Raw genomic sequence first — 26,392 nt, forward strand, 5'->3', positions numbered from 1 at the left:
TTTTAATTTTTATTCATTTGACAGAGAGAGAGAGAGATCACAAGTAGGCAGAGAGGCAGGGAAGCAGGCTCACCGCTGAGCAGAGAGTCCGATGCAGGGCTTGATCCCAGGACCCTGAGATCATGACCTGAGCCGAAGGCAGAGGCTTAACCCACTGAGCCACCCAGGTGCCCCAAATCTTGAATATTTTCTAAAACAGTGAGTATTCTTCCTATCCCAGTAAGAATGAAGGCATTTACACTGTTTAGACGTTGTGGCACCTGAGGTCTGCTCCTTTAAATGTGGGCCACTTGTTTTTAAGCTTGCATTTTTCTGTGTTGCTGGTTTGCCAAATGGGTTGCTGTTGTTTTTTCCCATTCTCATTTTGAAAGTTTCCCTCGGCCTGTTATTGTACATAGAGATAGACAAAGCTTTAGTGTAGCCCTGCGGGAGGCTGAGTGTGCCTGTGAGATGGGTGACTGAAGTAATGTCTTGTGGGAAGTAAGATGCTTCCTGAAGCTGGGGACACCATGTTTTGTTTGCCTGTGACTCCGCACACCGCAGCTGTGGAAATAGCAAGGTCTGGTGTCTTAGAATGACAGGTATCTGGAGGGATCTGCTTTAATGTGCAGAGTCCAAGCAGAGAAATGTACCAATCAGAGTAGTTGGCTCCCTTGTTCCAGGGTCCACACCCACTACAGACATGTTTACATTTGAACTGCCAAACTGGCCCCCTCACCCCCCACCCACCGTTTGAAAAGCGAGGTTATGTGTAGATGGGAAAACTAAGTATAAAAGCATTTCCATTAAAAAGTCTCCTATCTTTGGTTGTTGCGGCTCTTACTGCCTATGCTGTGAGGGCTACACACTTCCAAGAAGTGATTGTTGCTGGGGTTTCCCTTTCAGCTTTGGAGCCAAGGTCCGAAAGTAGCTAAATGACCTCACCCAGAGGGGTCCTCTTGTCAGGAGTTTGGAGTACCTTTGAAGACAGTTGCATTGAAGATATGTCTTAACTCGGGCTGCCATAATGAAATACTAAAAACATAACGGAATAGTTGGTGCATTTTTGAGACAGAGCACAGTGAGCACAGGGAGGGACAGAAAGAGAGGAGGGAGAGAGCTCCAAGCAAGCTCCGCATTGGGCTCAATCCCACAACCCTGAGATCAATTCTTGAAAATCAAGAATCTGATGCCCAACCAACTGAGCCACCCAGGAGCCCCCATAGTCGGGGGGTGGGGGCATTGTGTGGCTATTAAACAGTAGACATTTTTCTCTTATAACTGACAGTCCAACATCAGGATGTTGGCTGATTTGGTTCCTGGTGAGGACTATCTTCCTGCCTTGCTGCCTTCTTACTGCCCTCACATGGTGGGGAAAGGAGATCTCTGTTATCTCTTGGTCTTTCAAGGACACTAATCTCATCATGGGGTCTCAGCCTTATGACCTCATGTAATCACCTCACAAAGGTGCCATTACACTGGGAGATAGGACTTTACCATTATGAATGGGGGGGGGAGAGTCAGCCCATAACAGTCTGTGTGTGACAAAATTGACAGAATTGAGTGTCTCCTCGATAGGCCCTACTCTCAGCTCCTCGTTGCTCGAGTGCCTGTTCCCATTTTCCCAGCTTCCTTTGTGTCTCTGGCGATCACATGACACGGTTCTGGCCAATCAGATGCAAGCAGCTCCCCCATCACCCGGGGCTTCTGGGAGTGACTTCTCCCAGACAGAGGGAGAGACTGCTTAGTTGGGGGCGACCTGTCCAGCTGACTTGCCTCTGGGAGCTGCTGTATGGGGCTGCTGAGGCAGGGCACGACAGCAAGAGCCAAGGCCCCTGGTAACACCGTGGAGCTCTGAAGCAGCCCGGGAACATCTGACCCCAGGTTCTTGTGTGAGTTAAAAACGAGCGCCGGCGGTTTCAGCTGCGTCTAGTCAGGTGCCATCATATGTGTCCCAGAGCGTCCTCACTGATGTGTGGAGTCGACACGGAGAACCCGGAGTTGGAGGGAGGCGGTCTTGAGAGGAACCCAGCTCTGAGACTTGCCTGTGCTTCTCACCCTCAAGACGTGATGCCACATTGTATTTACTGTGTGTACTTGTGTCCCCCGCCAGCTGTGAGCTCGGGCGTCCAGGACTTCCCCACTCCTCTCTGGATCTTTTGGGCCTAAGCTGAGGGAGGGACATGGCCACTGTTGAAGTCCACGGGGGAAAACGCCTGGCTGTGGTCTTGCTGGCTGCAGTGGGCTTAATATTCCCGTCTTGGTTTTGGTCTCTTCCAAAACAAGACCCGCTTAATGCTGTTGTTCCCCGAAAGCCCATGAGGTAACCTGAAAAGTGAGTGCAGAAAACAGACTTTAATTAAAAAAGTACCTGGGCTGTGTAAATAGCAGCTCTCTGGGGTTTAGTTAGAGCCAGACAGTCCTCTGAAGAACCTGACGGAGACATAGCGCCATTTTTATCATGGAAGCAAAAATCAAAGTCAACTTATATTCTTATAATTATGAAGCATTTTAGCCATTTAGAAAATACACATAATTGTAACCATTGTTTTTGGCATGAAGTTCTCCTTCCTTTTTTTTTTTTTTTTTCTGAGAGTGAAAAATGAAATTTTCCGGACAAACTGTATCCGTGAAAGGGTAAGTTGAGTGAGTGGAAGCCAGAGCACGTTCTTTCATAGAAACAAATCTGTTTTACACACAATATGGCTGAAATTGAGCAGATTTGCGAGGAAAATGATAAGATTACTGGCTGTCATTTTATCAGTAAGGAAGCAGACCAAGGAAAGTGATGTTAGTGTGTGGGCTTTTTATTTGAGGTTCTTGCTACTCTACAAGATGTTACTGGTAACTTATTAAGACAAAAGTGTGTTGAATCCCATCAGCCAGCAACAACCAGGAGCAGGTGGAGTCATACCCAAGTGTGGTTCATTTGGTTTGCTGTCATAGGCAAACATAGCTCAGAAGAACGTTGAGATTCTGTTGGAAAGCAGAGTCAGGATGGGTCGGGTGTTCCAAAGGTGGGATTGGAGGAGTGGGGACCTGGGTTGGATGTGGTCAGGAAGCAGGCACAGTTCAGTGATGGGGTATACTAACAATATTTATCTAGGAGGCAAGAGATGAATGTGGGGTTAGATCTGTCACTTAGTAAAAAGTTAGCAGTCACACCTTTTAGTGAGATCAGAGAGATGTCTTGTCATTTTCTTGGTGGCATTGTGGGCTCGTCTGTGTCCATTCTGAGCATTCTTTATGTTCTGGTGGCAGTATTGGGGACGGCTAGGAAAGTTAGTCTTTACTTCTCTAGTTGCCAGTAGGACTGATTTTCACTTTTCCAGTAGTTTTTTTAAATTTAATTTTATCCTGCATCCTGATGCTTGAGGAGGGGTAGGGTTTAACAGAGATGAGATGATAAATGGGGAGTCTAAAAGGGGATGTCTGATGTTACTGTGTCTGTGCATTCCTTGGTTTTGGTGGGCTTTTTTGTTTGTTTGTTTTTTAATATTCTGGTTGTTCAGTGTTGATATATCAGGTTTAAAAAACGGGCAGAGGTGCCTGGCTGGCTCAGTCAGAAGAGCGTGCAACTCTTGATCTCAGGGTTGTGAGTTTGAACCCCATGTTGGGTGTAGATATTACTTAAATAACTAAAACTCCCCCCCCCCTTTTTTTTTTAAGTTCAAATCAATAGTTTTATCCTACCTCGAGAGGCTTTTCGGTGCTGTTATTAAAGTATACTGAAAATTTAAACGTATTAGCATCTTTAAAGATGCTATCCAGTTATTGGTCAAGTGGTAACATTAATGGTGGTGCTAGAGATTTTGCCAAATGCATAGGAAATGTAGAAAATCAACTGAGAAGATTCAGTATAGTCCTCAGAAGTGAGTCAGTGTGGAACACCACAGTGGGGACCAGTCAGGTATTGGTTCTAGTCCAGGCATCGTCCCTTTCTCTGTGAACTTAGCTAAGCTGTTTCATTTTCCTGGGCTTTAGTTTTCCCATCTGAAATAACGAGGAGGTTGAACAAATGGCCTCTGTGTGCCTTTAAAGTTTCTGTCCCTAAGTCCTTTTAAGAATAGTTTTCTTTTTTGAAAATACTTGGTTGGCTAGTAAGTCATAAATTTTATGAAATTACTATTCAGCTCCTGAAGACAGGAATTTTTGAGGATTTTTTTTTAAAGATTTTATTTATTTATTTGACAGAGAGAAATCACAAGTAGGCAGAGAGGCAGGCAGAGAGAGAGGAGGAAGCAGGCTCCCCGCCGAGCAGAAAGCCCGATGCGGGGCTCGAACCCAGGACCTGGGATCATGACCTGAGCCGAAGGCAGCGGCTTAACCCACTGAGCCACCCAGGCGCCCCGGAATTTTTGAGGATTTTGACAGCTACTCCAGCTGGATGTTTTTTGTAGTGTAGTTTCCTTCCTCTGAGGATTGATGAGGCCTAACTCAGCCATCTTTGCAGTGCATCCCCTTTGTAGCTTCCTTATATGAATGAGGTGTTTCTTCCTAGAAAATAACATACAATAAAAATGCTGAAGGAGGGGCGCCTGGGTGGCTCAGTGGGTTAAAGCCTCTGCCTTTAGCTCAGGTCGTGATCTCAGGGTCCTAGGATCGAGCCCCGTATAGGGTTCTCTGCTCAGCAGGGAGCCTGCTTCCCTCTCTCTCTCTGCCTCCCTCTTTGTCTACTTGTGATCTCTCTGTCTGTCAAATAAATAAATAAAATGTTTTTTTAAAAAAATGCTGAAGGAGGCCTCTCTACTTGGGAACTTGCAGTTTGGGAATAAAAGCTGGTAGCATTCTTTTTTGAACTTGAATTTTGTGAATATGAAATGGTGTAATATAAAAATGTGTTACATGCAGATTTTGAAGTAGAAATGTAGAATGTAGAAACTGGAAGAGTAAAAGAAATTGATCAAGAGTTGCATAATTTCAAAAATGGTAAGCCATTGTAAATGTACAGTGGTTTGTAAAGTGTGTGTCTGGGCCTGCCACGTGACAGCTGCATTTTAGCTGCCAGAAGACAGACCTTTTGTGTTTAGTTGTCGTGGTCATGGTGTCTGTCCCTGGTGGGCATTGAAGTTTCTGCCAATGTGGACTGGTGTTTAATGTGCACTTAAATCGAAAGGTCTTTCTATAGCCTTCAAAGATGTCAGGCAGGTGCTCACCAAGAAGTTTGTCAATGGTAGTGCCAGTGATAGTTCCCAAACACCCCGTCCCAGTTGGTAGCTTTGTAACAGAAGTGCTGAAACCAAATGAAGAAGACAAACCAGTAGGTTGGATGCATCACGCTGTTCATTTAGGGAAAAGAGCACGGAGCATACTTCTAAACATGAGTTCATCTGGAGAGGCTCTAGAGCAAAGTGGTTAAGAGTGTGAACTTGAGCTTCCTGGGTGATGCTGCCCACTTATTAGCCTTTTAACCCTAGGTGAATTACCTACCTTCTCTGGGCCTCAGTGTCTCTGGCCCTCCAATGGGGTGAATTTCAATATCTTACCTCAGAGGCTGTGAGGCATATAGTGAGCATGAAAACAGGCTGCTGGGCCTGACCCTCAGCCGTTCTGATTCAGGAGCTCTCAGGCTGGGCATTTGCATTTAGCAAGTTCCATGGTGGTACTGATGGAGCTGGGCCTTGCACAGCATTTTAATGGAGCTGGGCCTTGCACAGCATTTTGAATAGCATTTGTACATGCAGACACCCGTACTAGAACATAGGGGGCATACTGTTTTGATAGGATACTGGTATTTTTCTCCTATTTGGTGCATGATGAGTATTTCCCTTTATATTTAAAAAATAATGTTTAAGCCACATTGTAGCCCAGTATTAGATATTTAAGTGGTTTCCATTTTTTTTCACCATCATAGGTTGTAGATAAATGTTCTTATACAATATATTCTTGTCTGCATCTCTGATTATCATCTTGGAGTAAATTCCTAGAACTGAATTTATTATGTTTTGCCACAGACTGCTAGCAAATTCTTCAGAAAGAATGCAGCGAAAATTTATCTTCTGACAAGTGGCCCATGAGAGAAGATACTGATTTTCTAAATAAAAGGGAATGAGGAGAAAAAACTGTCATTAACGTCATAAAACTCTTAGGTATTTGAGATTTGGTGGGAATAAGCAAGAAGAATATCTATGGATTTATAAAGAAGACAAAGATGTATAAAGAGAAACTAGGTGGGGAGTAAGAGGGTGAACTGTGCCATGATTCTAAGGTAGTTTTTAGGTTTATAGGATTCAGATGAATTTATTCAATTAATGTGCGATATATACTTGATATAGGAGACTTTATGCAAGGAGGAATAAATAGTTTTTTATTTACCCTATATGGTACATGTGTGTTTCTTCACTATGATATCTAGAAGCCCCTCCCTGGATTTGGAGTTTTGGTTTAATAAAGTCTGGTCCATGCTCCATTCCTAGGTACATGTCTCTAGCTGTGGGCCAAGCAGTTGAGATTCTTTTAGGGGGACTTGGAGTGAAGGTGGCTGCATCTGGAGGTATACAGTATCACTACCAGAAAACCTACTCACTATAGATTTCATTTGGAGAAGCCCATGGTTCTTGGGAACGGGTGAGTTGGAATGGAGGCCAAGGTGGGGGGTATGTGGGGAATATCAGAGGAACACCTTCCCCAGTCCATCTGGCTCTAATGATGGAGCCAAGCTCTGCAGCCCTTGGCTCTAAGCCCCTGTGGTTGGGAGCAACAGATAAGCTGGACTCTTCTGTATTATCAGAATGTTAGAACTAGTAAGGGATCTCAAGGGTCATCTGGTCCAGCCTTCTCTTTTTACAGATAAGGAAGTTAAATAATTTATTATTTTCAATTAAACTTCACCTCATAAGTTTTTAAAATCGGATAGTCAACCCTGGAACAGAATTGGCTGGTTATTCTTTCCTTGTTCTGGAAGATGTAAGCTTTTGAGAACTGAAGCCACCAAATGATAGACAATAAAGCCAATGACAGGGGTGACTTTGGTCCTGTGGCTCAGTCATGGGACACTGAACTGATTGAAAGTCAAACCTGCACTACCCCTAAGTCACAGGAGCATCACTTGTGCCTCTCTTCAGATCTGTACACTCTTGTATGGTCCCCAAGGGCTTCATAGTAACCATGGCTATAGGGTAGCTCTCTTCTAGTACCAGCCCCGTGTAGTCCAGAATTGACACGTACTGGTTTTCTTTGTGCAATTCAGAAAAGCGGGTTTTTTTCTTCCCTTTTAGTAAACACATGTGACAAGTGCTTCTTTTTAAAAACAACAGCTGCTCTGAACACAAACCATGCCTACTACCACTGGGTGACACTGTTAGACCACAGAACAGTCTTCTTTGGGAAAAGCAAGGGTCCTTGAGCTTCAGATCTCATCAGGGTACTTTATGTAGGAGAGAGAAGCTCAGAGTCACTTAATGGTCCTATATCAAATGTTATTTGATGAGTGTAATTTATCTGTCTAAGGCGATTTTAAGGCCGTTGACTTTAAAGTAATCAATTATTAAAGAAATCTGTTAATTGACAGCATTTCAGTTGCTTAGAGGTTTATGCTAATTAATCGGCTGCATATTAATAAAATGTTAATTACTTTATGGGAATTTTAATGTAAGCCAACGTACTAATATTTATTTCTCACCAGACAGCATTTTGAGTTATCTTTTTGTGGCAAAAGACTCATTGCTTACACATAACATTTAACGTTAGGGACGTTACGTGAATGTTTTATTGGGTCATGTTGTTCAAGAAGGAGCATAATCTGCTGGTTTAGAAAAATGGACATTTGGTTCCCTGTACTGATCTGTATCAAGAGAAGAGACTTGCTTAGAACTCATTCTGGGCTCCTTCAAAATCAAATGAGGGTGGAGAATGTGTTCAAAGCAAAGGTTGACCTCCCCACCTGCACCTCCCCTGTTTGCCCCCTTTTGTAAATCTGAGCTCTATACTTCACTTGACCTGTGTATCACATGGCTAGTTTTAGTTAAACAATATGTGGAAAGCACATGGAGATGTTTCTGGGGATGAGAAATAAGTAAGAGTCAGGCTTTTCCTTTGTGAGCTTAATGTGATTAATAAGAAAACTTCAAATATGGGTTTGCTTGTTTGTTTTTAAATATTTTATTTATATGACAGAGAGGGACACAGCAAGAGAGGGAACACAAGCAAGGGGAGTGAGAGAGGAAAAAGCAGGCTCCCCGCCAAGCAGGGAGCCCAATGCAGGGCTTGAACCCAGGACCCTGGGATCATGACCTGAGCTGAAGGCAGACGCTTAATGACTGAGCATGGGATTTGGCTGGGGTGCAGCTAGATTAGAGAGAAGAGTGAGGGGGAGGAGTAGAGGACAGTGAAGAGACAGCTGCTCAGTCCTGAGTCTGAAGGATGAAAGTGTGGACTAGGATTATAGCAGTGGCAGTGGGTGATGGTCTCAAGGACATTTATCATGAGAAAGAAGGGCTGACTGTTCAATTACGCATCAAGGCTGAGGCCTGGGACATTGCAGAGATCGTATTAGTTTGAAAGCTGCCTGGCCGATGGCAAATAAGGAGGTTAAGGGAAGGCGACAGGATTATTTCTACAGTGGAAGAATGGAGTGTGTGGTGTCCTCTCTGTTGGTATTGAAAAACAATGATTTCAACTTAAATTTGCCTGCGGTGATTTCCACTAGAATATAAAGGGTCTGCTCTCTCCTTTTTAGTGTTCTGTCCTTATCTGGCCCATAGGGGGCATTCAGTGAACAAACCAGTGAGGTTGAGCTCAACTTTAAACATGTTGCTTCAGTTGGCACTTGGAGTTTTTGACCTGGAGCTTGGGAAGAAAGGAACAATCTTCATGTACGCCTTAGAAATGGCTCATAAACGGGGCGCCTGGGTGGCTCAGTGGGTTAAGCCGCTGCCTTTGGCTCAGGTCATGATCCCAGGTCCTGGGTTCGAGCCCCACATCGGGCTTTCTGCTCAGCTGGGAGCCTGCTTCCTCCTCTCTCTCTGCCTGCCTCTCTGCTTACTTGTGATTTCTCTCTGTCAAATAAATAAATAAAATCTTTAAAAAAAAAAAAAAAAGAAAGAAATGGCTCATAAAGCAGAAAAGCCAAAGGGCATGTGGTGGTCACCAAAGGCAAGAGGATAGGGCTAGGGACCCATTTCTGGAGAACAGGGAGAGAGAGTGGGAGGGAAGAAGATGCCTGGGCAGACAAGTAAGGGAGAACCAGGAGAGCATTGTCCAAGGGGCTGGCTCTTACACTGAGGAGAAGATGGGCAAAGGCTTTGAATTCCAGGGAGAGGCCAAGGAGAAGAAGCCGTCTACTGCACAGACAGTAGATGATCACTGCACAGAATTTGTTTTCTGTGATCTGTTAGTGAGTGGTGGCTTTTTGTCCTTGGCTGCCTCACAGATCACCGTCCTCGTGAACAGACCTCAGGGCCAGAGCACAGGACCTCTTACCTGAAAGAACATCTGATTGGCCCCGTGGCACAGTCAGCCCAGTGGATAGCAGCTGATAAGGAGGCGAACTTCTCAGGTTGAAATATCTCTGGATTAGAACTTGAGCCCAACCATTTTCTTGTACTTGCTTGGTTGAGAAAGCACTCTGTGCTTTTGTGCTTCAGGTAGGACTAAGTTACTGGGACATGCAGAGCCCAGAAACATAGCAGGCTCTGACCTGCTCTGTGGTATGTGCTATGTGTCACTACCCTTGGCGGTGACGCCAATCATTTGGTTGTCCCTTTCCTTTCTTTCAGGTGCATGCTGCTCTTGGCCAGGGCTGAGCAGCATTCCCCTCCCCACCCCCAAACATTCGCTGCTCACAGAAGTAGGGAGTACTGTAGGCCACCAGGGAATTCTAGAATCTGCCGTGGAGGTACAGGGAGGGAATGTGCAGAATTCAGGTCCTACCTAAAGGGCTATTGGAGGTTAAGCAAATTGCGAACGTCTCTAAGGTTATCTTGATGTTTGAAGAGTTTAACTCTTTATATTGGCCAATTAGGAGATATGTTTTCATAAATCCCTTATTTTTATATAATTGCTCTGTGCTCAGAATAGGTATTTGCAACAGATTTCTGAGAAATTAGGGAGAAATGGCCACCCAATTCTACAGATAAGAAGACTGAGGCATAGAGATTGGGAAATTATCATGCTGCAAGCTCCACTCTGTGCTTTGGCCTTGTCTATCAGGGATTTTCATCACTCCCCTCCATCCTCCCCCCCCTCCCATGTCCCTCTCTGTCACCTAAGTCCAAATTTGTAAAGTGGAGCAGAGTAGAGACCATGACTGGGTTTATCCATTAAACTTCGTCTAAACTAGTATACTTGCAGCGCATGGCCATCCATTTTCACTTTGAGAGGACGTTAGTTAATGGAGAGGTAGATTAATGAACTCATTTGTTAGAACTATTTAACTGTCTAATTTATTGAGTGCTGCAGGGGCAGGTACAGTGTATGGTGGATGTTTTCCCTACGTTTTCTTTTATGCTTCCAACCACTCTGCAAATGTAGATATGTGAACTCTGATTCACAACTGAGGACATTAAGACCCAGATTAAATAACTAATACAAAATCACATAACCGCTGAATGACATAACCAGGATTCTAATCCAGGACAGGTGGTCTTCAAGTCTGGTCTTCTTTTCCATTATACTGTATTACTTCTCATGGACTGAATGAACAAGACTTAAAGTGGATAAAATAACAGAAGTCTAATAATGTAGCAGCAACCAAATGATCTCTAGATAGTAATTTTAATAGCTATTTAATCTGTACCATATTTAACCCAGTATACCATACATACAAGGAAGGGTATTAAGCCAAAAAGCTATACCGATTGGTGAACTTTCAGTGAACAAGTCTGTATAACCAGAACCTATATCAGGAAACAGAATATTATCAGCACCTGAAAAGTCTCCTTTATCCCCTTCCACTCCCAGCCCACTCCCAAGATGCCTTTATCCTGACTTCTAACACAAAAATTGGTTTCACCTGTTTTTGAACATTGTATATGTGGAATTATCCAGTATGGACTTTTTTGTGTCTGGCTTCTTTTGCTCAATACTGTATTTGTGAGATTCAGCCTTGCAGTTGCTGTCCATTCATTCCCATTTCTGCACAGTATTCCGGTGTCAGTGTACCACAATGTATTTATCCAGCCTTCTGATAATGGACATTTGGGTCACTTCCAACACGGAGCTATTAAGAATAGCACTGCTGTGAACAAACTTATAAAAATCTTTATGTGTTTTCAGGAAAATGTGTCTGTCCTGCCTTCTATCCTCGCTTTAATGTGATCTTCTCCAAGATGTTTTTAGTTTGGTGTTCTAAAGCTTTGATGTTAGAAAGCTTCTAAAATCTTTTCAAGACAGAGAAAATCACCCTGTTAAAGTGAAACGCAGTTCTTCCCCCACTTATCCCAGTCCAGAAGAATGGAGTGCTCAAAGAGCATCCCTTTGGAATCAGACCCAAGTTCAAATTCTAGTCCTGTTCTTTAGTAGCTGTGTGACCCAGTACAGCAATAACAGTGTTATTGTTACTAATTGTTATTTATTGCCAGTGACAGTGCAAATAACAGATGACTACCAAAAGTTCATGATTTCTAGTCATTGCCTTTGGTATACATTTCACATTTACTCTTCCTAACCACCTAAGAGATAATCTGCCATTCTTTTTTTTTTTTTTTTTTTTAAACTAGTGTGTTAACTTGCTCAAAGACAGACTTACAGAATTTAGACCCAGTCTATGTGATCTGGAATCCATGTTCTTGAAGCTGTCTGAGCCTCCTTTGTAGGCCACAGGGAAAAATAACCGCCCACCTCCTAGGGCCTCATCGAGGTTTAAATGATGGGGAGAAGCTTAGGTACACCTTCTACGGCAGATACATAGGGACTCCAAAACAGATTTCTTTCGTGGCATATCTGTGCTTTCAGTGTGTACTTCTGCTAACAGTGCTGAGGGCCAGGGTGAGGCAACCCTGCTCTTGTGGTGGTTGTGAAAATGGGCACCTAGTTGTTTGTGGGGCTGTCGCCACCTTCTGGTTGGTCTCGCCTCAGCCAGGCCAGCTTAGCTTTGATAACAGTCTGTGCTGTCTTCCTGATGTTTCTTGCCTCCTTTCCCATGTTCTAAATATAAAATATGTGCCTTTTTTATATAAAAATACATTTTTAGGGAATGAAGAAACCGATGAGAAAATGAGTTTGGTATTTTCCCAAGGGCGTCACCGTTTGGCGCTTGTACAGCAGCATGTTTGCAGCCGGTTTATTGAGAGCCTGAAGCGGCGGCTGTAGCGGAGCGGGCAGAGCGGGAAAAGCAGTGCTTCTGTGCTTGTGCAGATGGCTCTGGGGGCCGCCATTTCTAAGCCTTAGTTTAGCTTTGTGGCCACAAAGCTCCTCTGGGCTCTCCTCTAACGCCTTTGGGTACTGGATGGCGTCACTGTCCCTAATGAATCTGTAGGTTCACCTCAGGGCTAGGCAGTTCAGGGGTTTGTCAGTGAAATCCGTGGCTGTTGGGGAACAATTCTGGTCTTAACTCACACTCTACTCTTTCAGCTTTCTCCTCACAGCTTGCTGCCCATCTGGGAATGGTGGCTGCCGAGGGCAGGCCTGACCCAGGCCTAGAGTTGGCCTGCAGGCAATCTCAAGTGATTGGGCTCTTGCAGAGTATTGTCAGAGGGTAGCTAGAATCTCTTGGAGCCACCCTGGGAAAAACCGCTCCTAAAGAATGCTTTGGAGGGGCGCCTGGGTGGCTCAGTGGGTTTAGCCTATGCGTTTGGCTCAGGTCATGATCCCGGGGTGCTGGGATTGAGCCCCGCATCGGGCTCTCTGCTCAGCAGGGAGCCTGCTTCCTCTCTCTCTCTCTGCCTGCCTCTCTGCCTACTTGTGATCTCTGTCTGTCAAATAAATAAATAAAATCTTTAAAAAAAAAAGAATGCTTTGAAATTACTTTTAACTTGCCAGAAGTATTTGTAGCACTTCAGAAGTTTAATTGTTTCACTTTGATTATAGTACACCCATAACCTATAGGACACATGTATACATTGCCATGTTTGAGGTATTGTTTAAACAGCTTCAATTATTAGTGCTTCTAGGTGGAATTGGATTTTAGGCAAACATTAAACTTAGCATAATCTCTAAATTTGATTTTTAAATCTCATAGGATTAGGTTTTAAATTTTATCTTTCTGATGTAGTAACGTGTACATGAAATATTGGTGCCCAAAACAGTATGACGAGGAAACTGCAATATGATGCAAGAAATATTTGTTTTATTAGTCTTGTTGTGAGATGTTTCTGTGGGAATAGTTCTTTACCTCTGGAAAGCAATCAACACAGGTTGCCTGGAATAGGCATGGAGTAGACCCAGAATCTATCTTTGATAGGGAAAACAGTGAAAAGCAAGGACTCCAAATCCATGATGTTAGAATTTCTTGTCCTCTGGGGTAGTGGAGTTTAATGATGACTTCTGTTGATTTGCAGACATTAAAGGCAGAATTCTCATCAGGTGATGTTTTTCAGTGCATGCTGTTTGGGCTTGTGGCCTCAAAGGTTCTTCAGGCTCTTATCTAATGCTTTGGTACCAGATGGTGTCACTGTCTGCTCCTGGCCCAAGACCGAGTTTTTACTAAGATGTATTTAGTATTAGTATCTGTCTAAGATGCAATTCCGTGTTATTATTCAAATTCTTAAACTATTTCAATGCGTTCTTTCCTCAGAGCAGCAAAAAAGTCCCCTTGCTGTCTGGCTGTTTCTTGCTATCCCCTACACTCTGACTAAGCCATTCACAACTCCATGTAGCACCTTAAAGGTGTGATAGACCTTTTTACACTTTTCAAAAGGTTCTTAATAATTGCAGTGTGAATGGGTCTTAGAACCATTGAATGTTATGAGTGAGAAGGGCTGTGGTTCATTTAGTTGTACTCCTGTTTTTGAAGAAATCGAGGTTTAGAGAGGCGAACTTTCTGTATGTCAGGTTTCTCAGACCTCTAAATAAACTCTAATGGTGTTGGTCACATAGTTTATCTAATAATAGCTTTGATTTATTGAGTTCCCATAGACATGCCAGAAATAGTACAGAGTACTGAAATCTACATTTCAACCAGTTTTTTAACACTCAGTTTAACAGAGGGGAGAATGGGGGGTTAGGGAACTTAAGCTTTATCCAAGATGTCAAGCCAGTTATTTCTCCTTTATCGACGTGAAACTTAAAAAAAAATTACTAGTTTATTTAATCGGGGGAATGAATATGACACAAATGTCTTCATGTTTATTTCTGGAAGAATGTTTTATATAGTAATAATACCCACATGCTAAGTACTTTTCCTTCCAGACAGTCTGTCTCGTCTGTTCTGTCAGGCTTCTGGATTACCTGATGCCCAGAGAGGAAACCCTCACCTCCCAACTCCCACTTTCAGCTTGGTACACACACCTCCTTGCTAGGACTTCAGACAGCTCAAGGGCTCCCTCTAGTGGTAGCTAACCCAGGACTCTCTTTCTTAATTTGAGTACTAATTATTGACCCAGTCCAGGGAGTCTGAAGAATGAGAATATAGAACAGATAAGTTCTTTGCAGTGAAGATATGACGATTTATATACATATTGCTGGAATAGAAGGTGGGGTTAGGTGAGTACTAGGAAAAGGGAACAGAGAAAATTCTTCTGTTATTGAGAAGTCAGAGTGTTCAGTCACAACTGGGAAATTAGGAAAGGTGGCGTGGAAGATTTGACATTTCTCTGGATCTGAAAGGATGAGTGAAATCTGGCTTTGTGGCAATCCAGGGATATGGTACGAAGAGGATAAGCATCTTGGCTAGAGGGAATGGTGTTGGCAAAGGCATGCTGGCAAGGAAGGCAGGGAAATGTGAAAATTGGGGGAAGCAGTGAGTATTCATTTCAATGTAATTGGAGGATAGGATCTGTGAAATGGAAAAGTTCCCTTGGGATCAGGATGGCATTTTCCAGCCTTGGTAATGATGAGGAAGATGGTTGGCAGAGGGAATGAAGTTGAATAAGAAGGTCATTTAGATTCCTTGTGTTGTTGGTCATGGCTCCAGGGTGGAAAGTCACTGAGAAGTGGCCAGAATACAGATTCCAGATCCTTCAGCAGCCACTGCCATAAGTACTGGAGATTCACAGAGATTGCTCCCTGCCAGTTCACCCCCTTCTTCCTAAGCGATGTTTTCCCAGGTTCCGGCATGGTCTACTTCATGAGGAGCTACATAGACTCATTTAGTCTGGTTCACAGGCAAGCGTCAGAGTTCCCCTTGACTCAGGCCGAGGGCCTTCCATGCCCCTTCTCCCAGCCCCAGTTGTGAAGAAGGGCAAACCAGTGAGAAAGAATTGAAGGGAAGTGTTTGCACCTTCCTCTGCAGCACAACTCCTCCTGCCCCCACCCTCCTGCTCCGGTGTCTGCCTCAGTCCAGCAGGAGACACACTACCACCTGACCGCGCTGGTCGTCTGGGAGAAGATGCACTTCCCAGATACTAAATCTGAAGAGAAATCAGGAAAGAAGAGGATGAGGGGGTGGCGGCGTGGAGGGGAGTGGCTGAAGTGAGAGACCGTGGAGGTCAATCAGTGAGACAAAGGAAAGAGTCACCCAGGGTTTGAGCACTAACTGCCTTCACCTTCTTATTGTCACCACTTAGATATCTGTCTGGCAAGTACCTCAAACTCTGTGTGTCCCAAGCAGAACTCCTGGTCTCATCTCCTGTCCAGGCAGCTCACCTCATAGCCTCTGTGCCTGCCTGACAGTGCTAACCTTCTCATTGCTCGGGCCAGGAACCTTGGAGTCAGCCTTGGTTCTCCCGTGCCTTTCACACCTCATACCCAGTTTTTCAGGAAATCCCAGAGGCTTTCCAGTCAAAATCTATCCTGATCCGTCTGTCCCACCACCTGCGCTGCAACTATCCTGGTCTAAACCATCTGTCACCCGCATCACAGCAGTAGCTCCCTGCCCAGTTCTTTCCCTGCCTGCTGCTGCTATTCTAAACTGAGTAACTAAGAGTGGTCTTCCAAAAATAGGAGTCAGATCTTGTCACTTCTCTGCTTCAAACCATGAATGGCTTTTCTACTGTCTCCAGAGTCAAGGCCAAGGTCCTTACAATGGCCCCCACACTGTGGCCACAGTATCCGGGCTTGCTCAGCTGTTACCCCTCTGTCTTCACCGATCCTTGCCACACTGGTTTCTTTGCTACTTCTCATAGCCATCAGGCACGCTCCTGCCTTGTGGCCTTTGCACGAACTCTTCCCTCCATCTGGAGTGCTCTTCTTCCACGTATCCGCAGGACTTACTCTCCCCTATGTAATATTGACCTTAGGAGGCTGTAATCTGTTTTGATTTGGTGTCATGGAGATTATCCATGGTTTAGAGCAGAGAAATAGATCCTTTTATGGAATCCTATAGGCCTTCTTGTCTACTGATTAACGAGAATGAAACTGCTGTTGGCTTTTAAAGACAACTGGGACTGCACAGAGGTGTGTGTGGCGCATTTCACATTTCCACCAAGAAGCACATTTTTGTGTGGGGCAGCACATGAAGGTCAGGCTGGCTGTAATGGGTTCACTGATTCGCCATGTGCAAGGTTTGTCATTCTCCATTCAGTGACGGTTGTAAGCATTCTTATTTAAAAGATCAGTGCAAGTTGTGTTCAAGGAATATTTGGTGGTATTTGTTATACATGTCTTAAAGTTCTGTAATTTTGAGCTTCAATTATGCCATTTAACCTAAAATATATAGAGGAAGAATGCATCTATAGTTTTTCTATTTTAGCTGATTTATTTATTCTTTGGGTTTTTAACCTCTTTATTTTTACATTAATCTTCAAAAGACTTTGCTATAAAAATAACAGACTTGGTAGACAGAACATGGGTTTTGAGACAAGAGGACGACATTCATTTTAGTTTGAGGTTTACCTTACTGGTGATTATTAGAACGGAGAAGTTGTTTAATGTTTGGTTCTCCATTTTATTGTCTGCAAAGTGAAAATCCTAGTTCTTCTGCAATCAGGTTGTTGCTAGAATGAGATGTGGTCATGTATACTGGCTCTGGGTAGTTGCTGGCTGCCACTTTGAATGTCATTTCCCGTTGGACACAGAAGAGTACACCAGTGTTTTGGGATCGTTTATGGCTCAGGAAAACATCTTTAATGGCTTTGAAAGCAAAACTGCTTGTAGCTGACTGCCACTGGACCCATTTTTTGTTTCTGTTTTAAAAATTTTAGTTGAAAACACATCTCTATTCTTTCCACTGTTCACCCTGCACCCCCATGCCCAGAGTCGATGGAAACACACTGTGTGTTCTCTCCTCCCTCTGTCCAGCCCCCACGTGTAAATATGCACACATTTACTTAAATGTTTGCTCGGTGCGTTGATGTCAGGGGCAGAAATAAAGATGGAACTTGTCTTCCACTGAGCTTATTTCTGGAGGACATCTCCACATTTTCAATTTAGACCAGATTTGATTGATTTCAACATTTATTCAGCTTCTACCATGTGCCGATCACTTTGCTGGACTTGGGGATTTGAAACTGTAAAGTAGTGGGTCTAGCTCTTGGAGAGAATAGACAGAAAGCTATGGTTATTCCGTGTTAGGATGTGTTTCACGACAGGAATACGTGTACGCCACTGCTGGGCTATGAGGGCACGGCGGTGATTATTATCTTGATGTCCTTGAGGACAGTGCTGGGTGTAAGCCCACTCACATGTGGGTCTCCCTCCCTACCTTGCCCTGTTCTGTGATCACTGTTCCATTTAGGGCCATAAAACTGGCCAGAGAATTAGTAAGCGTGTTCTCTGCACTTTGAGAGGAAATCTCAGTGTCAGATACTCTGCCATAGTCAGGCTCTGCATCTCATTTTTGCTTTGGGAAACAAAGTCATCATACAGGGATAGGGAAGCATAAAATGGCATGTTAATTATCTTGAAATATTGGTCAGATTGGTTTTGGGGGCAGGGGAACAGGATGAAGGTCATCTGCAAGAGAAGAGCCTAGGGGGTCTACGGCAGTTGGGTGCCAGCCAGATGGACCTGCGGGCGGTTTCCAGCACAATGCTTAGTCAGCCTGCTTCCTCCCAGCTCTGGCCCTCACTGAGTGTGTTCTTTCTGATTAAATATTACGTATATTCACGATGTGCCCACTGTGCTGCATACTGCCCCCTGATAGTTACAGGGGTGATGCGCTGCTGTCCAGGTGCATCTCTTGGTGGGAGGACACCTACACTTGAATTATATAATCAACAACTAGAATTGAATATGGGGGAGGGGACCATAGAGATTGTCATCTGTTTGTTTCACTTTACTGATCTGGAGTCTGGGCCCAGAAAGGCTATGGGACTCTGCTCAGGCACTTCATCAGGTTTTCTTCTGCTGTGCTCCAGGGACTGCCTGTCCTCCCTGCTAAAATCCTTGTGCGGTTAGGCTCTTGTTACAAGGTATTCCCCCACCCTCCTCCCTCTTTCTTCCCTCCCTGGAACTTCCTTCCTTCCTGACACTGTTCCGGGCAGCTGGAGAAGGGATAGGACGAAAGTCTTGCCCTCAGGAGCATGTGCTTTAGGGAGCCAGTAGCAAATAAGCAACATCAGCAGTCGAGATAAAGCAGGGAAGGGCTGGGGGTGGCATTGCAGGTGTAAGCAAGGTGGTGAGAGGTCAGACCTCTCTGAGGAGCTGGCGTTTGAAGAGGGAGCCGGGGAGATGTGAGCCGGGTGCTCACATAAGGGGAGGGAGACCCCAGCCAGAGGCTGCGTGAGGAACAGTGCTGTGTGCTCCAGAAGCCTCCCGATGCTGCCAGTGTGTATTCATTTGCGGGGGGGGGGGGGGGGGGGGGGGGGCTGGAAGAAGCAGTGAAGGACCTCGGTCTGGTGCCTGAGATGCTTGTAATGGGCTTAAGTTGGTCTTTAGACATGTTGGTGGGCTGCACCATGTGTGACCTAAAACTCAAGGTGTGAGGAGTAGTGACCAGAGTCCGGTTACGGGATCCCTTTGCTTTAGTTATGGGCCGCCCAGAACAACAAGGCCATTCTTCTCTCTCTCAGACTCTCCCCACAAAGCTTTTCAGTGAAGTAGTGAAGTGGGCCCAGGAGGATCCCATGTCGTTGCGCGCCGTACTGTGCGAGACGTCTCCACAGAAAAGCCTATAGATGTTTTCATCTTTCCATTTCAGACGGCCCATCTGAGGATACTGAACTTAAGGACGCATATCTCATTCCAAGAAACATCATGGCTGAGCCAGACTACATAGAAGATGACAATCCCGAACTAATTAGGCCTCAGAAACTGGTCAATCCTGTCAAAACATCTCGCAACCATCAGGATCTTCACAGAGAACTACTCATGAATCAAAAAAGGTACAGTGGTTTCTTGAGCAAAGTTTTCCTTTGGGGACTTTGATTTAAGAGATTTTTTTCTTTTCTTGACTGTATTTAAGGCTGCCTTATTCCTTCTAGTATGAGCCAGGCATCCCTCCATGAAGTCAGGTCATGCAGGCACAGCCGCCACCACCGCTTTTACGCCGTGGGCAATAGAGCGTGTCCCCTTCTCAAGTGGACATGGATTATGGAATTTGGTTGGAAGGGCGTCGATTAAGGATGAAAGAGAGTATCCCAAGTTGAAAAGAAATACATTCTTTCTTGAATTTGTAAAAATTTTGAATTTTCCTCTTACATTTGGGGAATTGTGGGAATCCAAGGTAAATACAGCCTGCATTTGTGAGTGGGAGGAAGAAGTCTCTAGAACTACCACAACTTAATAATAGACGAAAACCCTCTTTTTTTTTTAAAGTAACATTTAAAATTATTACTATGATCATTTTTATTATTTTTTCTGAGGGGAGAAAACATTTACCTTTTTTATCTTCTTCTTTTTTTTTTTTTTTTTAAAGATTGGATTTATTTATTTGACAGGGAGAGACAGACACACAGCAAGAGAAGCAACACAGCAGAAGGAGTGGGAGAGGGAGAAGGAGGTTCCCTGTGGAGCAGGGAGCCTGATGCGGGGCTCGATCCCAGGACCCTAGGATCATGACCCAAGCCAAAGGCAGATGCTTAGTGACTAAGCCCCCCAGGCACCCTACCTTTTTATCTTCTTTGTAAACTATTTGTTAGCTCCATATGTACCATAAAAATTTTTGGATGTTGAGTTGATGTAGTCTGCTTTTTAAGTGATTTTGGGCAGAGCCAGGTGACTAGGAAAGCTGAGGATACAAAGTTACTTTTATTCATTAGGACACAAAGTTACTTATATTTTTTAAAGACCTAGTAAGCTTCCCTTAGAACTATCCCCAGTTCTGCAGAATGAAACTGTTGATCTGAATTGTGGGACCACAGGTTGGTCATCACCCAACTCCTTACTAAGACTTTGTTAGCTCTCATTACACTGAAGGGTATATAGACCAAGTTAAACAGTAGGCTCATTTTTTCGAGGGAAGGCCTAATTTTAGAGGTGATGAGGAGGTAGTCCTTCTACCCCAGTGCACCCCTGCCAGAACTCATAACTCCTGTTGAGGAATTCAGTGTGACTCCACCCTTCCTCCAGGCTAGGAATGTGCCTTCCTCCCTTTTTGTTACCAGCATGCACTAGTGTACCCTTGGATTCATGCTGCTTAAGTTGAATGCAAGTTTGATCCCTTCTGGATAAGTGCTTAGCTTCTAACTGTCTTTGTCACATAAAAGATATATATAGATTTGGTATCATTGTGACCAAAGCAAAACAGGAACATGTACATTCCTAAACATTCCTTAACAGGGCCACAGAATTTGGAGGTAGTCTTGGCTGGGAAATGATGCCTGCATTTTGTTAGGAAGATCAAAAGTTTGATATAGGGATGCCCAGGTGGCTCAGTCAGTTAAGTATCTGCCTTTGGCTCAGGTGTGATCCTAGGGTCCTGGGATCGAGTCCCACATCAGGCTCTTTCCTCAGCAGGGAGCCTGCTTCTCCCTCTGCCTGCCACTCCCCCTGCTTGTGTGCTCATTCTCTCTCACTCTGACAGATAAATAAGATCTTTAAAAAAAAAAAAAAAAAGGATGTTTGATGCACTCCAAAAGAGTAGCAGTCACCACTAACTAGTTTCCTGATTGTCTTTTCATTCATGGACCTCTGTTCCCTTATCTGTAAAATGGGAGTAGGGGACATCTCTGAGGGACATTCTAGCTCAAACTGGGTTTTGTTGTTTGTTTTCCTATTACATCTATGAAAAGGCTCCAAGTCAGAATAGAAGCGAAGGTAAAAACCAAAATTGGCAGAACAACTGTTCTCTGAATTACAGGCTACAAAAATATATTTAGCACCCCGGGTTATATCTCTCTAAAACATACAGGTTTGTATAATTGAATCTGTTGCCAGATTTTCTAGAATAGGCACTCTCTGTGAAAATGGACCCCCTTCTGTCTGATTTTCTCTGGCCCATGATTTCTTTTCTTTATTTATTACACAGTTGACTCTTTAGTTAGGCCCAGCTCAAGTAATTTTGGAGAATGCTCTGTTCCCTTGAGTACTATAGTGTAGAGAGGATGTCCTTTGAGGTTAGAGGAAATCATTTAAATCATTTAAATCCACATTTGCCTTTTAATTTGACCTACCTTTCTGATCTTGGAAAAGTTTCCCCTTCCTGAGATTTGTGTCTTCATCTATAAAGTGGGAGATAAAGATATCCTTCTTCTAAAACTTAAATAATAACATATATGAATACTTACTAAAATGACTGCTGTATAATAAATGCTTATTAGTTCCATCCATGTTCCACTTCCCATGGAGCATGGTCAGGAAATCCCCATTGCTTTTCCCTCTTTTTCCCTAAAGGGCAAAAGAGAGAAAAGGCAGGAAGAAGGAAGGTTTCAAAAATCAAATGAATATATCTCACCCTATGTTTTTGGGTCTTTCAAATAAGGTCTTAATTTGGTACAGTCCTGTCGTTAGAAATACACCCGGTTTATGAAGTGAAACCTTTCCAACAGTTTTTTTCTTTTATTCGTCTTCCATTGTATATACTTGCTAGGGACTGTGGGGTTTTTATTTCTAAATTTTTGTGCCAAATGACAGGAAGTTTCACATGGATAATATGTTTGGTTAAAGGATAATTGTACTTGATTACTGGTTTGTATCGTAACAAAAGTCTGCTTGCTTTTCTACAATTCGTAAAGGGCCTTCTCGTATTTTATCTTATCCAGTGATCTTTCCAGTAACCCAGTATGTGTTATCTTGGGGTCACCCTTATTTGACATGTAAATAAGAGAAAACTCAGAGAGTAAACATAAAATTAAAGGTAGTTCATACAGATAAGTCAAGTAGAGTAATAATATCGGTCAGAAAAAAGCAGAGAAAAGCGAGGGAGACAGCAGTGAGATCCACAGGACGCGAGTGTTCTGTGGAGCCCTGTACCTTTGCTCTACAGAGAGACAAATTTGGCTCAAAGCCCTGGAGCAGTTGTTTCACAGAACTTTTCAGGTTACATTTTATTTTATTATTTTTTTATTATGTTCAATTAGCCAACATATAATACATCATTAGTTTTTGATGTAGTGTTTAATGATTCATTAATTGCATATAACACCCAGCGCTCATCACCACATGTGCCCTTCCTCCACCCCCTGTTACTCCCTCCCCGGACCCCCCATCCTTCTGTAACCCTCAGTTTGGTTCCGGACTCCAGAGTCTCTCATGATTTGTCTCCCTCTCTGATTTCTTCCCATTCAGTTTTCCCTCCCTGTGCTATTTTAGAGATCATAAGATAAAAGCAGAGTCACTGGTTAGTTTCAGATTAAAAGTCTTTACATTTTGAGCTGGTTGCAGTCTGCCATTAGGTCTGATTATGAGGACCCTCGGTCAGGTTCTTCGGTTCTGTAGGTGTTCCCAGTGACATTATTTCAAGAGGCATTATTTTTTGTAGTTGAAAGATGAGCATTCAGGAAGTCTTAAAAAATATAGGGGTATTCCTATATAACTTACAGGGATTCTGTCTTCTCTATAATTAGTACTTTTGGCCACACCTAGAGAATACCCAGTCACTTAAACACATCCCTAAAATTGGTTCTTTGGCTTGTATCCTCCAGTCAGTGGTTTCTACTTCCCTGTGTTTTTAGTCGATCTTCATCTTATGTGCTTTGCTAAACATAGAGTTCCTCAGTAGATACTTGCTGCTGTTTCAGGTGGGAAAAAACATGGGAAACTGAGTTAGAAGTCTTTGCATCTAGTATCCCTGCAGGTAGAAATGGCTCAAGGCGAAAATGTAGATAAGACAGGCCACAGCAGAGGATTCCAAGATTAAAGGTGAAGGGCTTGAAATCCAAATGCAACCCTCCCCCTCCATCCTAAATAAAAAATTGGGCCAGGAGATGTTTGGCTGTGTGGGTAGGGGAGCTGTTCTGTTAGGGTCTGAGCCAGCCCTTGCCTCTGGCTCCACATGCTCCCAGGTGAGGAGGGAATTTCCCCTTTAGGGGCTTTATGCATCTGGGGTAGAGGTGGAGTGAGTGTAGACCCTTCCAGTCTGCCCCTGGATGTACTCAGTGGTTTATATGAAATCTAAAATACAACTTTAAAAGTTGTCTGTACATTTCGTCGCCGATGGTGGAAATATAAATTGTTGCAGCCTTTTTTAGAGGGTAGTGTGGCAATACCCATCAAAATATAAAATGTGTAGAAGCTTAGCCAGTGGTTCTACGTCTGTGAATGTAGCCAACAGAAATATTTACCTAAGAGTGTAAGTGTACATGTATACAGAAGTTCATTGCCTCATTGCTTTTAACAGGGAACAATGGGAAACAACCTAAATGTCTGTCAGGGGAGTGGGAAAATTTTGGGACCTCTGTACTCTGAGGTCTTGGGCAGATGTTGGGAAGAATGAGGACATGCTCTGCAAGGCTGTACAAAGTATGGAAGAGCGCAGACCAGACTCTTAGTTATCTCTGGGTGTGGGAATGGGAAGCATCATGGAGCCAGGGCCTCTACCTTGTACAATTCTGACCACACAGAATACAAGGTAAGTGGTGCTCCCAAGATTTGTTTAACAGGAGGAGTTTGGGTGTGCTTTTACTTTTTATTTTACATATGTATATGTTACCTAACCCATTATTTTGTAAAGAACACATATTTTTTAAATTAATTTATTTTAGAGATGGGGGAGGGGCAAGGGAGAAGGAAAGAGAAACTTAAATGGACTCCATGCTGAGTGGGGATCCTGACACAGGACTCGATCCCACGACCCTGAGATCACAATCTGAGCCAAAACTGAGAGTCGGATGCTTGACCTACTGCACCACTCAGGTGCCCCTAGGACATGTATTCTAAAAAATTGTCTTGGCCTTCTGTCACGTCACAGCCACAGGAAGCAGACTCAGAAATAACTGTTGGTGCTGAGCAGTTCAAAGCCACCAGGACTTGAGCACCTATCAGTCATAAAGGAATTGCAAGTACTTGTTAATTATATATGTCACAATTGATTAAAGCAAATCAACTATTAACCATGCACAGAATGACACTGTAGTCTTTAGGAGATTTGGAGAGGCTCGTTTCTGTCTTTGGACACTCTCTCTGTAATCTGGTCCAGTTTTTGACTCAGAATCAAATGGGCAGTGCTTGACTTTTTCCATTCAGCACAGAAAGTGAAGTGATCTGCTGTGATAAAATATTAACAAAATTTGTATGACTTTTTGACTGCTGTAAGTGCAGAGCATTTATCAGATAAGCACCATTTTCCTGAGCCTTCTGTGACTAAGTATTTTATCTTACTGCCACCATTGTGTGAAATCTTTGACTAGAAAATGAATACTGGATATTACTTAAACCCATTCATAGGCTGCAACAGAACGTCAGCTTAGTGTTCATACATCAAAGTTTGTTCAGCAGCCTTTGCATAATCCAGGAGAATTTAATAACCGTTGAGGTTAATTTTGTCAGTGAAATAAAGGGAAAGGAAAATGTTTGAAATTTAAATGATGCAGATAGCTAAATTCTTAATCCTCAAATTTAAATCCCTTAATTCTGTCTGTTGTATCATACTGAGGCATTTTAATAACCATGAAACTAAGCAGGTCTTCACTCAGATTATTTACAAACAAATTTTCCTACATTTGTTGTGAGCAAAGTACCATAAGCAGTTTTTATTGCACGTAATATTTAATTTCCAGAATTGTCTGTCCATACTTCTGTCGACATCATAAGAACTTAGTAACTGCAAAACAAACTGTAAATAAATTATAAAAGTTGCACGTCTTTTGCCTTCTTTATTAGAATGAATTTTAGTATTTTTCTCCTTTTTTATCAAAAGTTCTGCTTTTGTATAAAATTGGGAAAGTGGAGACGTGTATGTTATTTTGACTATCCTTTATCTGTAGTGATGGAATATACTGATCTTTAGTCTGTAAACCACAACTCTGAAAAATTGGTGATTTAGATAGAAGAGATGCCAAATTTCTAAAAATTATAGTTAGATAAATGAAGAAGTGTGAAATTGAGAATTCATTCACAGATGTGATAGTGTGAGCTTGAAAGAACAGTGAGATGAGTGTGTTGCTGAGAGCATACACTTCGGAAATTGTTGTTAGATTTAACGGTTACTCAGATGACTCCTAGATGCTGAGACACATTGGTTGATTGACATAGTTTAGAGAACAACCATTCAGGTAGACATTGCTGATTTACAGACTAGCAGTCACCATCAGCAGGACCAGAAGGTGCATGGGGAAGTGCCTGGACCCATCTCAGTATGGTGGATTCATCAGGGCCCCTCTTGCTGCCCAGAAAAGCCTGAGTCCCTGTTGGGTCAAGTGTGCACGTATGTGGATGTGTGAGAGTGACTACGCACACTGTCACTTAAGCCCTGTGTTGTCGGAAACTGACAGTGTTCTTCCTATTTTGTGGTTTCCTTTTTATTTTAAAGGCTCTTAGTAAATGTTAATATCAAGTTGAGATGACTTAGAGCTAGTGGAGACTTGCTACAGAGAAAGGAAAGATAGGAGAAGGTAGGCTGGTGAAGCCAGCACCTTGAAAGCCTGGATAGAGAAGTCTTGAGGAAATGTTAGAAAACTAGAGACAAGGAGTGTCCTACCTAACAGTTAAACATAGACATTCTATCTAAGGAGATGCCCTTGAATTACCCCAGAGATTCTGGGTGGAGGGTTGCTAGTGAATGGTCTAAGTTTTGGTTTTGTTTCTGCCCATCTGAAGAGATGGCAGCCTTATTTCTCTGTTAGAAATGTAGACCTTCCCTAAAGCCTGATGTCCATCCATCATCAGTGGTAAACTACACATCCAGAGTGGTCCCACTGCAAGGAGCACTGGGAGTCTTGGGAGCAAAGATCCCCGTGCCCATGTGCCCCCGAGAGCTGATGACATCTCAGATGTACCTGCACATATTCAAGAGCCCTCTGACAAATCTGAGAATTTTGGAAGAGGAGTCCAGGGCCATTTTGCTATTTAAATTTCTGTGCTAGCCTGTCTCTGGCTACTTTCAGTACATGGGATCGGGGGC

At 43.3% G+C, this 26,392-nt stretch overlaps 1 protein-coding gene across 6 annotated transcripts in view; it reads left to right on the forward strand.

The window, feature by feature from the left end:
* The window catches only part of FAM107B (family with sequence similarity 107 member B), a 228,798-nt gene that overhangs the window by 197,931 nt on the left and 4,475 nt on the right, over window positions 1-26,392 (forward strand). For 4 of the 6 annotated variants that reach the window (XM_047741391.1, XM_047741395.1, XM_047741394.1 and 1 more), the window contains one exon: window positions 19,094-19,277. In XM_047741391.1, the coding sequence (XP_047597347.1) occupies window positions 19,094-19,277 (184 nt within the window). Of the gene's footprint in view, window positions 1-1,700; window positions 1,872-16,409; window positions 16,518-19,093; window positions 19,278-26,392 lie in introns of those variants that run through there. The other 2 variants (XM_047741392.1, XM_047741396.1) reach the window with 2 other exon arrangements.

This window comes from Lutra lutra, chromosome 8 (assembly GCF_902655055.1).
Source record: "Lutra lutra chromosome 8, mLutLut1.2, whole genome shotgun sequence".
NCBI classification, from domain to species: Eukaryota; Metazoa; Chordata; class Mammalia; order Carnivora; family Mustelidae; genus Lutra; species Lutra lutra.